A 14,744-nucleotide genomic window follows, 5' to 3' on the forward strand; every position below is an offset into this window, starting at 1 on the left:
AAGTACAATTCGACAACAGATAGGGACGATCCCTACCCAACAAGGGGCTCACAGTCTAGAAGGTTCAGCCGCCGAGGCAGAGAAAGGAACACGGCAGAAAGAACTGGGAACTGGAAAGACATGAGCGGCGTCCAGACAGAGGGAGGCTTAATAGAGAAGCGGCGTGGCTTAATGGAAAGAGCCCGGGTTTGGGAGGCATAGGTCGTGGTTCTAATCCCGCCTCCGCCATTTATCAGCTGTGTGACTTTGGGCAAGTCACTTAACATTTGTAAAATGGGGGTAAATAATAATAACTTCCCCTCCGGGGCCCGCGCCCCCCTCCCGCCCCAAACTTCACCGCGGGAAGTTTTCCTTGTCTGTCTGACCTCCCCCCGCCTCCTCCCCATTTCAAGTGCTTAGTACAGTGCTCTGCACAGAGTAAGCGCTTAATAAATACCATTGAATGACTGTGAAGACTAGGTGAAGACTGTGAAGATGAGGTGAAGACTGTGAGCCCTACTTGGGAGAACCTGATAACCTTGTATCTACCCAGCGCTTAGAACAGTGCTTGGCACATAGTAAGCGCTTAACAGATACCATAATAATAATAATGATAATAGGGGCGGACGGGCAGAGAGGGGGCAGGCGGTGACGATGGGTGTCCCCGGGGGATCAGCCCGCGTCCGGCCAGGTCTAGCTCAGCCCCGACGGCAGGGAGGGTCGGAGGGAATCTGGGGAGCGCCAACTTCGTTAGGTCCTTCGGCCGGGGCTCTTCGGCCACGCCTCCCCAGTCCCGCCCGGCCCCGACCGAGGAAAAGTGGGAGGCCGCCGGGGGCGGGCGGAACTTTCCGAGGAGCCGAGCGGGCTCGGCAGGTAGCGCGAGGAGGGGAGGAGCCGGGGGGGGGCGGGGCCGGGGCGAATTGGGGGGGGGGGGGCGGGATCGGAGGAGCGGGAGAAGGGGGCGGGGACTGAGCCCGAGCCCGAAGGGAGTCAGGCCGCTGCCGCCGGCGCCATGGGAGCCTGCTTGGGGGTCTGCTCCCTGCTCAGCTGCGTGAGTCTCATCGCATCCCCCACCCCAAATTTCTGCGCTCCTCGACTTCCTCGCTCCAAACTTCCCCTCCGAGGCCCGCGCCTCCTCCTGCCCCAAACTTCCCCGCGGCAAGTTTTCCTTGTCTGTCCCCCGCCCCCTCCCCTTCTCCTCCCGGCCCAGACTCCCGGCCGGGCTCCTCCCCGCCAGCCCCGCCCTGACCCGTGGTCCCTTCTTTCTCCCCTACCCCCGGCAATCAATCAATGAATGGTATTTACTGAGCCCTTAGCTTGTGCCAACCATTGCACTAAGCGCTTGGGAAATCCTCCCCCAGGTCCCCCCACTTTCCCCCTCCCCACACCTCCGGGCTTGGTCGGTGCTGGTGGGGCGGCCGGCGGGAGCGGCTGGGGGAGGAGGATTATCGGGCCGGGGTAGGGCCGGGCGGCCCAGAACCTGTTGTGGTGGGGCGGGCCCGGCCGAGGCTGCGATCTGAAGTGGCTTCTGCTTCTCCTCCGGTTTCCGGGAGCGGCCGGAGCCACTGGGGCCCGGTGAGCCCAGTAGCACGTGCCCGGCAGCCGGGGCAGGGGCGGAGGCCGTGCCAGGGTCGGGCCCTGCCTAGGGAGTTCGGTGATACGCGAGACCCCTGTCTCCCCGCCCTCCCCCCAGCGTGTCACCCGTCTCCGTGCCTTCCCGCCCCCCCCCCCCCATCACCTGTCTCCCTCCCCTCCGAGCACTTTGGGGAGCATCCCCTGGAGACTCCTGCATCCCTAGACCCACCCTCTCCTTCTTGGAGTAGGCCTAGAGTTTAGGAGGGGCGGGATTGTGAAGGAGCAGCATAACTGGATTCTCAAGTTAACTTTCGAAGGCTGCCTGCCCTCTCTGAATCCTCCCTATCCACACCCTCAGTGATCCAGACATCTGGAGAAACGTCTGCTAAGCCCTTGGGGGAGGACAGTGCAACAGAGTAGGTAGGCACGAGCCCTGCCCGCAAGGACTAGAAGGGGAGACTGACATGAACATAAATATAGATGAGTATGTACATTAAGTGCCGTGGGGCTGGGATGAATATCAACGTGCTTTCCGAAGTATAGGTCCAAGTGTATATGTGTTGCAGAAAGGAGGGCTTAGAGAAGCGAGGGCTTAGGAAAGGCTTCTTGGAGGAAATGTGGTTTTAGGAGGATTTTGAAGGTGGGAAGTCTAGTAGACCATTGGATACAAAGGGGGAGGGAGTTCCAGGCCAGAGGGAGGATGTGGGCAAGGGGTCAGGTGTGAGATAACCAAAACTGAGGTGTAGTGAGTAGGTTGGCGTAGAGAAGCAAAGTGTGCAGCTTGGGTGGTAGTAAGAGATGAGGGAGAGAACGTTGGAAGGGGTGAGCCTATGGAGAGCCTTAAAGTTGATGCTAAGAAGCTTCTGTTTGATGTGGAAGTGGATGGGCAACTACTAGAGGTTCTTGAGGAGCGGGGAGACATTTATTTGGAAGAATGATACCAGCAGCAGTGTGAAATGAGGCCTGGAATGGGGAGAGATGACAGGAAGCGGGGAGATCAGCGAGCAGGCTGTTGCAGAAGCTGAAGAGGGATATGAGTGCTTGGATCAGCGTGGTTAGCAGTTTGGATTGAGAGGAAGGAACAGATTCTGGAGATGTGAAGGTAGAACCTGCAGGATTTGGCTTCACACTGAATATGGGGGTTGAATGGGGAAAATGAGTTGAAGATAAGGTTATGCTCATGGGCTTACGAGACAGAAATTAATGGTGTGTACAGTTTTGGAATAGTCTGGGGGAGGACAGAGTTTCAGAAGGTAAGGAGATAAATTCCTTTTTGGACTTAAGTTTGAGGTGTCGGTGGGTCATCCAAGTAGAGTTGTTCTGAAGGTAAGAGGAAATGTGAGACTACAGAGAATGAGAGAGGTTGGGACTGGAGACGTAGATTTGAGAATCATTCATGTAAAGATAATTGAAACTGTGGGAGCGAATTCATTCTCCAAGGGGTGGGTGTGAATGGAGAATAGAAGGTTACCCAGAACTGAGCCTTGAGGGATTCCCACAGTTAGAGGATGGAGGCAGAGGAGGAGTGGCCAAAGAGATAGGAGGAGAACCAGGAGAGGGACAGTGTCTGTGAAGCCACCATCCTCCTTACCTCACAAGCCTTTAACTTTGGAGTTATCCTTCTCTCAACTCTAACGTTCAACCTACATATTCAGTCCGTTACCAAATCCTGTCAATTCAGCCTTCACAACATCATTAAAACTCCCCGTTCTTTTCCATCCAAACTGCTGCCGAACTGATCCAAGCGCTTCATCCTATCCCACCTTGTTTACTCCATCAGCCTCCTTTCTGACCTCCCTGCCTCCTGTATCTCCCCAGTCCAGTCCTTATTTCACTCTGCTATCGGCTCCTTTCTCTAAAAAAAATTTAGTCCATGTTTCCCCACTCCTCAAGAACCTCCAGTGGTTGCCCATCCACCTCCACATCAAACAGAAACTCCTCATCATCAGCTTTAAACCTCTCAAATCACCTTCCCCCTGCCTATCTTATTTTGCTGATCTTCTACCTCAACCCAGCACCCTAACTTCGCTCCTCTAACAGCAACGTACTCACTATACCTCGATCTCCTCTGTCTTGCCACTGAATCCAGCGTGGCGCAGTGGAAAGAGCACGGGCTTTGGAGTCAGGGCTCATGAGTTCGAATCCCAGCTCTGCCACTTGTCAGCTGTGTGACTTTGGGCAAGTCACTTCACTTCTCTGTGCCTCAGTTCCCTCATCTGTAAAATGGGGATTAAGACTGTGAGCCCCACGTGGGACAACCTGATTCCCCTGTGTTTACCCCAGTGCTTAGAACAGTGCTCTGCACATAGTAAGCGCTTAACAAATACCAACATTTGTTTTTTATTTATTTAATCCTCACTCATTTCCTGGTGTTTTAACAGCCATTACCGGAAATTCCAGTCCCCATTCCTAGTATTACAACAGCCGTTCCAGGGGTTTCTGACCCATATTCCTAGCATTGTAATAGCCTTTCCAGGGAATCCTGACCCCCCCAGTCCCAGCATTTTAGCAGCCATTTCAGGAAATTCTGGTCCTCATTCCCAACTTTCTAATGCCTATTCTAGGGGATTCCATCCTCCAACCAATTCCCAGGGGTCTAGCCACCATTCATGGGGATTCCACCTCCCCCCAACAGTGTTGTAACATCTGTTCCAGGGGATTCCTCCCCCTCTTCCCGGTGTTGGAGTGGTGTTCTTGGGGACTCTCCCCACCTCCTTGCTCCTATGGGGTAGGACTGCCCTATGGGGGGTGGTGGGGAGGCAGACCCCTGCTGGCCGGGAGTCTGAGACCCTTCTCAAGGTGCTGTCCCCAGAGCAGGCACACTGGTCCAGCCCCCAGAGTGGGCGTAGTGGTCCTGCCCCAAGAGCAGGTACACTAGTCCTGTCCTATGAGCTGGGATCTTCTCCCTGGCCCCCCAGGCCTGGGGACCTGGGGATGTGTGAACTGCTTCAGTGTTCACACACACTGTTAACACATGCATTCATATTCACACATACAAGTGTGTTAACGTGTTTGTTTATGTGGGTGTGTCCATGTTTCAGTGTGTGTGTGTGTATTCCCCCATGTGTGGCTATCCCTGGGGGCTGCTGGAAGTGTCTGAGCAGGGAGCTGGAGATGGCCATTATCCAAAAGCCCCTTTCAGGAGTGCTACTGGGTGGGTGTGTGCCGGGTGGCATTCCCAGAAGCCTGAGAGACTCCTGTCCATGCCTGAACCCCTCTGCTCCTCCCGCCCCTCCCCACCCCAACTCACACACATGCTCACACTCACAGCCGCAGTCGGACTGGAGGTTCTACTAGGTGCCAGACTGGCCTGGGCAGGGCTCTTTGGGGCCAAAGACTTCGGGAACCCCACTCCCCCTACCAGTCCCCTCATCCCCCCTTCTCCCCCATCCCCACCCTCAGGCATCCTGCCTCTGTGGCTCGGCCCCCTGTATCCTGTGCGGCTGTTGTCCGTCCACCAAAAACTCGACGCTCAGCCGCCTGCTGTTCACGTTCTTCCTGCTCCTGGGGACGCTGGTCTCCATCATCATGATCAGCCCCCGCGTGGAGAGCCAGCTGCACCGGGTAGGGGACACGGTACTGGGCGCCAGGCAAGGCAGGATGGGCCTGGTCGGTGCCGGCATTGGGCTTTACAGGAAGCAAGGAGAGGGGCTGGTCCATGGGGGGATTGGGCTGGGCTGGGGGCGAGGGGCCAGAGCTGGCTGATGGGGGATCTGGGCTGGTTGATGGGGAGGACTGGGCTGGTGGGAGTGGAGGTAGGTAGGGCGAGGGGCTGGACTGGGCTGAACTGGAGGAGTGGGGGGGGTAGGGCAACAGGGAAATGGGATCCAGGTGGGGCAGGCCTCAGCTGTGGCATGTGCCTGCCTGCAGCCCGACCCTCAGCGCCCACCCTATCCTTGGCCCACAGCTGCCTTGGGCATGCGATGGATACCCCGTGGCACCTGGTCCCGAGATGCCGGACATCCTGACCCCCAATGACTGTGGGGCCCTCCTGGGGCTGCGGGCTGTGTACCGAATGGGCTTTGCTCTTGCCCTGTTCTTCGCCATCTGTGCCATGATCATGATCTGCATCCGGAGCAGCCAGGATCCTCGAGCCGCCGTGCAGAATGGGTGAGGTGCTGGGGCTCTCCCTCCTGTAGAGCACAACCTTATGGAACCTCCCCTTTCCTGTCCGCCCCCATTCCCCCAGGCCCCAACACATACACAGCCCCACTTCACATTGGAAGCTCTTCTTCTCCCCACAGCCCTCCCTACCCACATGGAATTGGCTTGAGATCTGAAAAGCCACTGTCCCACAACCAGTTAGAAAGTGACCTGGCCTCTCCCTCCCAATAATCAATCAATGATATTTACTGAGTGCCTACTGTTTGCAGAGCCCTAGACTGAGCACTTGGGAGAGTACAGTAGAGTTAGTTGACTTGATCCATGCCCTCAGGGAGCTTAGAATCTAGTGGGAGAGATGGAAACTAAAGTTCAGATATAGAGCTATGGACTTAAGTGACCTGTGTGCTAGGAGTGAGGGGAGAATGTGTGTGCCCAAATGCTTAAATGACAAGGAGCAGTGGGGTTGGAAATAGGATGGGAGATTAATCAGGTAGCTAGTGTGGCTAAGCAGTCTAAGCCACTGTATTAAGGCCCCAGTCTCAGAGAAGCAGTGTGGTCTAGTGGGTAGAGCATGGGCCTGGGAGTCAGAAGGACATGGGTTCTAATGCCGGCCCTGTCACTTGTCTGTTGTGTGACCTTGGGCAAGTCATTTCACTTCTCTTTGCCTCAGTTACCTCATATGTAAAAGGGGAATTTTGACTGTGAGCCCCATGTGGGACAGGGACTGTTGGCTTGTATCCATCTTGGTGCCTAGTACACTGGCCTGGCACATAGGAAGCACTTTACAAATACTACAATTATTATTATTTTTATTATTATTATCAGGGAAGACCTCCTGGAGGAGGTGAACTTTCAGAAGAACTTAGAAGATAGGAAAAGCAGTAATGTGAATAGGGAGGGAGTTGCAGGTAGGGGGAGGGAATGAGCAAAAAGGTCAGCATCAGCAGGGCTGAGAATGAGGTCCAGTGGGTAGGGTGGATGGAGAGGAATGACATGCGTGTGTGAGTGTGTGAGTTGGCGTCTTATGATGAAGACTGTCATTGCTCCCCTACCCCTGACCCCATCAGCGTTCTTCTTCCCTCTCCCCTGATTCCTCCTCCTCCAGGTTCTGGTTCTTCAAATTCCTGGTCCTCTTGGGCATCACCGTGGGCGCCTTCTACATCCCTGATGGCCGTTTCACTGAGGGTAGGGCACGGCAGCGGGAGCCAGGCCGGGGCCGGTGGGTGGGAGGAGGGAAGCAGGGCCCAAGGGTGCCGCTGTGTAACCCCGGGGAGGGGGCCCAGAATCCCAGGCCCCCTGGGATTCTGCCCCTGGCTGGGCAGAGACCTGGGGGGCCAGCGGACCAGGTGGATGGGCCGGAGGAGGCTGTGGCGTGGCTGGGCCCCTCACTCTCTCCCCCGACCCTGAACTCCCAGTCTGGCACTACTTTGGCGTCGTTGGCTCCTTCCTCTTCCTCCTGATTCAGCTCATCCTGGTGGTCGACTTTGCCCATTGCTGGAATCAGCGGTGGCTGCGCCGAGCTGCTGAGTGTGGTGGGCGGGGCTGGTATGGAGGTCAGTGTGGGGTTGGGACTGGGGGCGGGGTTTGGTACGGAGGGCACCATGTTGGGTGGGGCTGGGGGCAGACCCGGGGGGCGGGGCTGGTACGGAGGGCACTCTGGGGGACTGGGGGTCAGTGCATGAGGTGGGGCCGCGCCTGGTCAGCGGGTTGGAGGGAAATGGCAGCCCTCCCCCTACTCTTTTTTCTTTCCTTCCCCTCATCAGTCATTCAATCGGTGGCATTTGTTGAGCACCTACTGTAACTTGAGAGAGTATAATAGATAGTATATAAGACTCCCACCCTCGAGGAACCTACAACTCTCAGGGGAGAGCAACACAAAAATCAATGAAGTATAAGAGGAAACACTTGTATACTCACCCCACCCCCAGCCTCACAACTCTCGATTCTGTATACTTATACTTGGCCGTTTCCCCTAGCTGTAATTTATTTTCATGAACAGGTTGCATTCTCTCAAGTGTTTAGTACAGTGTTCTGCACTCAGTGAAGATCATTGATTAATTGATTACAAATTCCTTGAGGGCAGAATTATGTCTACCAACTGTATTATATTGTACCTTCCCAAGTGCTTAATATAGTGCTGTGCACACAATCAATACTTAGTACCATGAGAAGCAGCGTGGCTTAATGGAAAGAGCCCGGGCTTGGGAGTCAGAGGACATGGGTTCTAATCCCGGCTCTGCCACTTATCAGCTGTGTGGCCTTGGGCAAGCCACGTAATTTCTCTGTGCCTCAGTTACCTCATCTGTAAAATGTGGATTAAGACTGTGAGCCCCAAATGGGACAACTTGATTACCTTGTATCTACCCCAGTGCTTAGAACAGTGCTTGGCACGTAGTAAGCATTTAACAAATACCATAATAATAAGAATAATTATTAATTGGTTAATTTAAGAGTGAGGCATAGTAGCGAGTACGTTAGTTTTAGAGAAACAAAGTATGTCGACTGGGTTGTAATGGGAAAGGAAGGAGGTGAAGGAAGGCAGAGAGAGTGCTGATTGAGTGCCTTAAAGATGATGGGGAGGAGTTTCTATTTGACACGGAAGTAGATGGAAACAATTGGAGGTTTTTGAAGAGTAGGGGAGACAGGCGTAGAAGATGTTTTAGAAAAGTAATCTGGCCAGCAGAGTGAAGTATGGACTGGAGTGGGAAAAGCCAGGAAGCAGGAAGGCCAACAAGGGGGCAGATGCAGCAATCAAGGTGGGAAATGATGAGTGCTTAGATCAGCGTGGTGGCAGTTTGGTTGAAGAGGAAAGGGTCTGATTCTGGAGATTTTGTGAAAGAAGAATGGATAGAATTATGAATCGACTGAATGTGGTTATTAAAAGAGAGAGGGAGGAGTCAAATAGAATGTTGTGAGCTTGAGAGACGGGGCCCGTGATGGTCCGACAAAAGACACCAAGGAGGAGCGGCCAGAGAGGTAGAAGGAGAACTGGGAGTGGGGACGGGTCAGTATCCCAGAAATTGGTGTTTGATAGTGTTTCCAGGAGAAAGGGGTGGGCCACGGTGTTGCAGTGAAGGCAGTGAAAGGTTGGGGAGGATCAGGATGGAGTAGTAGATAGAGGCTGTTGGATTTGGCAAGGAGGAGGTGCTCTTCTCTGCCGCCTCCGCACCACCCCTGAGTTACCTGCCACCCCGGGTCTCCTGGCTCTTTTTCATCATCCTTTTAGTCAGCCAGTCATATGTATTGAGTGCTTATTGTGTGCAAAGCACCATACTAAGCACTTGGAAAAGTACAATACAACAATAAACGGACACATTCCTTGCCCACATAAGCTATGGACGGTGTAGCTTGCTCAGTCCACACAGGTGGGGTCCAGGGACTCTGTGGGGGGTTAGCATTTTTGACCGTGGTCCCTGAGCACCGGGCCCACCCCACCCCGCCTGCTTCCTCCAGGCCTCTTCTTCTTCACCATCCTCTTCTACGTGCTGACCGTCACGGCAGTGGCCGTTCTGTTTGTCTACTACACGCAGCCGGGGCCTTGCTATGAGAGCAAAATTTTCATCAGCCTCAACCTCGTCTTCTGCCTCTGTGTCTCCATCATCGCTGTCCTGCCCAGGGTCCAGGTGAGTGGCCCCGCCTACACCCCACCCCTGCCCTCATCTCTTCGCCCAGCATCCTCTGTGGGCTTCTACCCCATCCCCAAGCCCCATGGTGACCTCCCCCAGTCCCACCTTTTGACTCCCCCAGCCCCTCCCCACACTCCCCAGCCCCCACCTCGGCTTCTACCCCAGCCCTAGGCTTCCACTTGCCCCAGTCTGGCTCTTGGCCTTCCTCCCAGCTTCTGGGCTGGATCAAGGGTCTGGCCACCCCAGCCTCAGCCCTGCTTGGTCATCCAGCCCCATGGAGAAATGCGGGGCTCGGGTATTGGGGGTGGGGAGATGGCTGTGCTCACTGCCTGGGGCCCTGGAAAGGCTTGAAGGGCGGGGGGCCGAGGGAGACCCCGGGGCCTGGGAGAGGCCTGAAGGGCGGGGTGTGGAGGGGGACCCCGGGGCTGAGGGCTCACGGCCGCTGGATCATCGACAGGATGCCCAGCCCAACTCGGGCCTGCTGCAGGCCTCCGTCATCTCCCTGTACACCATGTTCGTCACGTGGTCGGCCCTGTCCAGCGTCCCCGGTGAGCCTCTCCACGCAGCCCAACCCACCCAGACCTCATTCCTGGGGAAGCCCAACCTGGCCGGCGAGGGAGAGGCCCCCACCCCCATTCCCTCCCCCTGCTGGGCCTGGGTCCACCCCCATTCCCTTCCTCACCCCAGCACCCCCCATGCCAATTTGAGGCCGTGGGGTGAGGGGTGAGGAGTCACTGTTGCCCTGATCCCCAGACCAAGACTGTAACCCCAACCTGCCGGTCCTGGTGCTGGAAAACGACACCAACGTGGTAGTCCTCGAGGATGTATACGTAAGCCAGTGGTGGGACGCGCCGAGCATCGTGGGTCTCATCATTTTCATCCTCTGCACCGTCTTCATCAGGTGCCGTGTTTGCTGCAGGCCACCACCCAGCCTTCCCTGCTCCTAACCCAACTCTCCTCCAGAGCAGTGGCCCGGAGAGGGCTAGGGGTTTCGTAGGGATGCACAGCGGCTCAGAAAGCTAGCAGTCTGGAAGGGGTTGCACAATGGCACCGAGAGGGCTAGCAGTCTGTAAGGGGTTGCACAACGGCACAGAGAGGACTAGCAGACTGGAGTTGCACAGTGGCACTGAGAGGGCTAGCAGGCTTTGGGGATGCACAGAGAGGGCTAGCGATCTGGAGGGGCTAACTAGAGGTGCAGAGAGAGCTGGTGACCCTGGCGGGCGATGGAGTGGAAGGGTGGGGCCAGAGCCATAGCTAACCTGTCCCCAAACCCTGTGCCTTGCAGCGTCCGGGGGTCTGACCACCGGCAGGTCAACAGCCTGATGCAGACAGAGGAATGTCCGCCGATGCTGAGCGCCCAGCAGCAGCAGTGTCCGGCCGCAGCCTCCGGGGAGCACGGCCTGGCCCGTGCCTACGACAATGAGCAGGACGCCGTCTCATACAACTATTCCTTCTTCCACTTCTGCCTGCTCCTCGCCTCCCTGCACGTCATGATGACGCTCACCAACTGGTACAGGTGGGTGAGCTCACCCCCTGCCCCTCCTGCTCCCCTGCCCCCGTCTCTGCCCCCTCCCCTATAAACCAATCACCTCCCGCCGTGTGCTCTGCGCAGCCCCGGGGGTGGGTGATCCCGCGGCCCCCGGCCGGCCCCGAGGAGGGGCCGCAGTCGGGGGCGACGGGGGCGGTGGAGCGGGCTGAGGTGACCTCGGTGTCCCTCTCCCATGGGCATTGTCGGGTGGGAGAGGGGCCGATGGCACCGGACACTGTCCCCTCTCTGCCCCACAGGCCGGACGCCATTTCCGGGCAGATGATCAGCTCCTGGATCTCAGTCTGGGTGAAGATGGGCGCCAGCTGGACCGGGCTCCTGCTCTACCTCTGGACCCTGGTCGCCCCCCTCCTGCTGCCCAACCGGGACTTCAGCTGAGTCCTTCCCCACTGCTGGACCCTCCCCCTTGCCAGTTTTGCCCCCAGGGCTCAGGGGCGGGAAGAGGGCCGAGGGTCCCGTCCCTGGGGGGAGGGGAAGGTGTGGCTGGTGGCAGGAGGGAGGAAGGTCACCGGCCAATCGCGCCCCTCCTACCCCTTCACGTGTCCCGGGACCCCCACCCTCCTCCGTCCCCCCCCCCTGGCCCTCGGCCCCCTCCCCTCCCATCTGACGCAAGATACGACCCAGACCCCCGGGAGGACACGGTCCACCGTGCCCCCGCGGGGTCGCGAATACCCTCCCCCCATTCCCCCCCCCCCAAACTGAGGCGTCTTTCAGTCTGGGTGCCAGTCAGGATCATAGCCTATACCAATAAATGTGTCCTGGGTGCCCAAGTTGTGTGCGTGTTGCTCCCATGTATGTTTTGGTGTGCCGCCCCAGTGTGCGCTGGTGTATTCTAATGTGCTACCCCTACATGTCTGTGTGAGTGTGTGTGCGCCCGTGCTGGTGTGTGCAGTGACCCTGTCGGGGGTTGTGTGTTCTAGTTCGCTACCCTTAGGTACTGGTGTGAAAGGTGCCCCCGTATGGGCCCGTGTGTGTGTGTCACCGTGGAAGGGAGGGGCCGGGTCGTGGGCAACCCGAGGCCGAATCAGCTCCCGGCTGGAAGCACAAGGGGCCGCGGAGAGCCGAGCCAGCCCGCAGCCGGCGCGTCGCGCCCCGTCCCCGCCTGCGGCTCCAAGGGTCCCCCGGGCTTGGGGAGCGGCTGCCGGTGTCCCCGGCAGAGGTGGGCTTGTCGCCTCGCCGCCTGGGTCCCTAAACCCTGTAGCGGGGGTCACTGGGGCGGCCGCAGACTCGGTTCCCAGCTCCCGGCCCCCCTGGTCCGCCTCCCAAGGGCCCCCTGCGCTCAGCTCAGCTCTGCCCCTCGAGAGGGACGGACAGGGCCGGAGCGTCAGGGGAGGGTCAGCTTATCCGAGCGGCCGGCGGGGGGGGCGGCCTCTGCAACCCGGACGGCCGCTTGGGCAGGGCTGACCTTGGCTGAGCCAGGGAGGAGATGAGCGGGGAACTGCTGTTTCCTGAAGCACCCCGACGGCCCGCAAGGACCGAGGCCCTCGCCGGAGCAGGAGGGCGGCCCGGCAGTTCATCCCTGTGCCCCCAGAGGGGTGAGCTCGGGATCTGTTACCACAGGGAGCTGCGCACGCAGACATTTACTTTGAAAATAGACATCGCGGCCCACCCTTTCCACCCTCCACCCGTTCCGGCAGGTCATAGGACGCAGCAGAAGTGGGAGCATGGTCGGCGCTGCTGCCGGGACTGTTGGGACTGGGACTGTTGGGACTGGGACTGTTGGGACTGGGACTGCTGGGACTGCGGCTGCTGGGACTGCGGCTGCTGGGACTGCGGCTGCTGGGACTGCTGCTGAAGGTCTTCCTTCTCCGCCGCCAGGGCCCTGAGCCTCCCCTGCAGCTTGTCCAGTTCGGCAGTCCACCTCTGGAGGGAGCGTGCTCTGGGCTTCGGCTCCCGGCCCCGCTCGCACCCCCGCTCGATCGGGGCCTCGGTCCCCTCCCCACCGGCCCCAGGCCCCCGGCCCCCCCCCGCCTCTAACCCTCGGCCCCCGCCCCCACCTGCCGGCACCACTCCTGGATGGCGGATCCCGTCAGCGGGCCCTGGACGCTGCCCTCGCGGCGCAGGTACACCTCCCCCAGGTCCGTCTCGTAGAGCAGCGGCTCGGTCTGAGGCCGGGGGGTGTGGACGCTCAGCCGGATGACCTTGAGGGGGGCGCCGGTCGGTCCGGGGGCCCCGGGCTGGACCACCGGGATGAAGTGGAGCGCGTAGGCGTCCGGGAAGACCTGCGGCCTGAAGCCCTTGAGGACGGCGTCCACCAGGAGGCGCACGCGGTCCTCGTCGCGGGGGCCGCAGGACACGCCCTGCACGCGTCCGCCGTCCTCCACGCCCACCAGCAGGCTGCCGCCCTCGCCGTTGAGGAAGGCGCAAGCGTAGCGCCGCACGTGATGCTTCAGCGTGCGGCCCAGGTAGCCGCCCCCGCCGCGCTTGAACTCCACGTTGCGCGTCTCGCAGCCCAGGTTGGAGCCCAGGAAGAGGCGCTCCTGCCCCACGATCTCCTGCCGCACGATGGCGCTGTCCGAGCGCGTGCCCGCCAGCGGGCCCGGCGGCCGGGGAGAGGCCGGGCGGACGAGACCGGGGGAGCCCCGCCCCCGCCCCCGCCCCCGCCGCTCCCCCTCCGCCTCCTCCTCCTCCTCCTCCTCCTCCTCCCCCGCCGCCTCCGGCCTCTCCTCCCGCCGCCGACTCCGGCTGGGCGGAGAGCGGGCCGCGGGCGACGGAGGCGTGGCCGGGTGCACCGTGCTCGCCGCCGGGTCGGGCTGCGAGGGAGAGGGGCCGGGAGGGTAAGAAGGCTGAGGCCCCGCGCCCCTGCGGACCCGGGGAGGGCAGCCGGACCTGCCAAGCTTCTGGGAGATCAGGGCTTTCCCCTGCACCCCTGTCCTCCGACAGAAGGAAAACTGGCTAACCGGGAGGTGGGTACCCGGCCTGGGTTGATGGCACGTGCGTAGGTAGCCAGCTACCCGCCCCGGGCGGAGGGCAGGGAGGTAGGTAGGTACCCAGGTGCCCGCCCCTAGGTAGGTAGGTTGGTAGATAGGTACCGAGGAAATCCTCCTGGGCTGATGACAGGTAGGTCCGTAGGTGGGTAACCAGATAATAGGCCGGGGCGGTCAGCAAGTAGGTACTCTGCAGCATCCCGCCCGTCCCCGAGAGAATTCCCTCTAATAATAATCAGAATAATTCCATCCGAATCTGCTCCTGCCCTGTTCCCCGGGGAGCTGGCAGGTTAGGCCCGCGACTCCCTCCTACCACCCGGCCTCCCCGCCCGGTGCCCCGGGCCGGCCCCTCCCACCTCTGCCGCGGGGCCTCGAACCGTCGGAAGCGGTACGCTGCCCTCAGGCCTGGCACGGCCTAGTCCTCTGCCGCCTTGGGGTTCGTGAACCCCCCGCCAGCTCTCGCTGACCACCAGGACTTTCCCGCGCTCCGCCAGCTCCTGCAGAATGGGCCGCTCCTCGGCCGCCGCCTGCAGCTGCTTCGCCAGCGCCGCCGGGGTCTCCCCGGGGGGCAGCCGCACCCGCACCATAGCGTAGGCCAGGCGGGAGCGCCGCACCACCTCCACGTCGACCCGCTCCGGCCTCGGCTCCTCCAGCCCGACCTGCAGCGCCCCGGCCAAAACGGTCCGCGGGAACTGAGGGTTCAGGTTCCCCACAAACAAGGTGCAAGGCCGGGTAGGGGGCTCCGGCGAGGGGCGGGATTCCTGGGCTGGGGGCCCCCCGGTCTCCTCGCCGCCCCGCCCCCGCCCCCGCCCCGCAGCCCCCTCCATGTCCCGGCCGCTCCCAGCCGGGCTCAGCCCCTGCCGGGGTCCGCCGGGGCCGGGCCGGGCCCCGCCCTCCGCCTTGTGACGGGCATCTCGGTCCCGAAGTCAGCGAGACCGTGGGGCCGCTAGACCGGGGTTAGCCCTGGCCCTTACTCTTCCCACCCCC

The 14,744-nt window shown here is 60.0% G+C and overlaps 2 protein-coding genes across 2 annotated transcripts; one reads left to right on the forward strand and one right to left on the reverse strand.

Annotated features, from left to right (window-relative positions):
• Window positions 1–947: 947 nt before the first annotated feature.
• On the forward strand, window positions 948–11,600 carry SERINC2 (serine incorporator 2). The gene is made up of 10 exons (XM_029080223.2): window positions 948–1,030; window positions 4,957–5,118; window positions 5,462–5,664; window positions 6,764–6,843; window positions 7,074–7,211; window positions 9,112–9,281; window positions 9,742–9,832; window positions 10,038–10,185; window positions 10,570–10,800; window positions 11,070–11,600. The coding sequence occupies exons 1-10, from the start codon at window positions 992–994 to the stop codon at window positions 11,206–11,208; spliced, it is 1,401 nt and encodes a 466-aa protein (XP_028936056.1). The 5' UTR covers window positions 948–991; the 3' UTR covers window positions 11,209–11,600.
• Window positions 11,601–12,390: 790 nt separating this feature from the next.
• SLFNL1 (schlafen like 1) lies at window positions 12,391–14,584 on the reverse strand. Its single transcript, XM_039914281.1, has 3 exons — window positions 14,099–14,584; window positions 12,828–13,382; window positions 12,391–12,693 (listed from the first exon to the last, which is right to left on the reverse strand). Exons 1-3 carry the CDS (start codon window positions 14,582–14,584, stop codon window positions 12,469–12,471), a joined length of 1,266 nt encoding a protein of 421 aa, XP_039770215.1. The 3' UTR covers window positions 12,391–12,468.
• Window positions 14,585–14,744: the final 160 nt, after the last annotated feature.

The sequence above is a fragment of the Ornithorhynchus anatinus genome, chromosome 16 (genome assembly GCF_004115215.2).
Source record: "Ornithorhynchus anatinus isolate Pmale09 chromosome 16, mOrnAna1.pri.v4, whole genome shotgun sequence".
NCBI lineage: Eukaryota > Metazoa > Chordata > Mammalia > Monotremata > Ornithorhynchidae > Ornithorhynchus > Ornithorhynchus anatinus.

Excerpts from the sequence above, each read along its gene's own strand:
- SERINC2 (XM_029080223.2), top strand. The coding sequence starts at position 992 with ATGGGAGCCTGCTTGGGGGTCTGCTCCCTGCTCAGCTGC. Across the intron at positions 7,212-9,111 it reads TGGGCGGGGCTGGTATGGAG|GCCTCTTCTTCTTCACCATC; the intron begins GTCAGTGTGGGG and ends TGCTTCCTCCAG. Across the intron at positions 9,282-9,741 it reads CTGTCCTGCCCAGGGTCCAG|GATGCCCAGCCCAACTCGGG; the intron begins GTGAGTGGCCCC and ends GATCATCGACAG.
- SLFNL1 (XM_039914281.1), bottom strand. The coding sequence starts at position 14,584 with ATGGAGGGGGCTGCGGGGCGGGGGCGGGGGCGGGGCGGCGAGGAGACC. Across the intron at positions 13,383-14,098 it reads CAGAGGTGGGAGGGGCCGGC|CCCCGGCCGCCGGGCCCGCT; the intron begins CCGGGGCACCGG and ends CGCCCGGCCTCT. Across the intron at positions 12,694-12,827 it reads TCCAGGAGTGGTGCCGGCAG|AGGTGGACTGCCGAACTGGA; the intron begins GTGGGGGCGGGG and ends CGCTCCCTCCAG.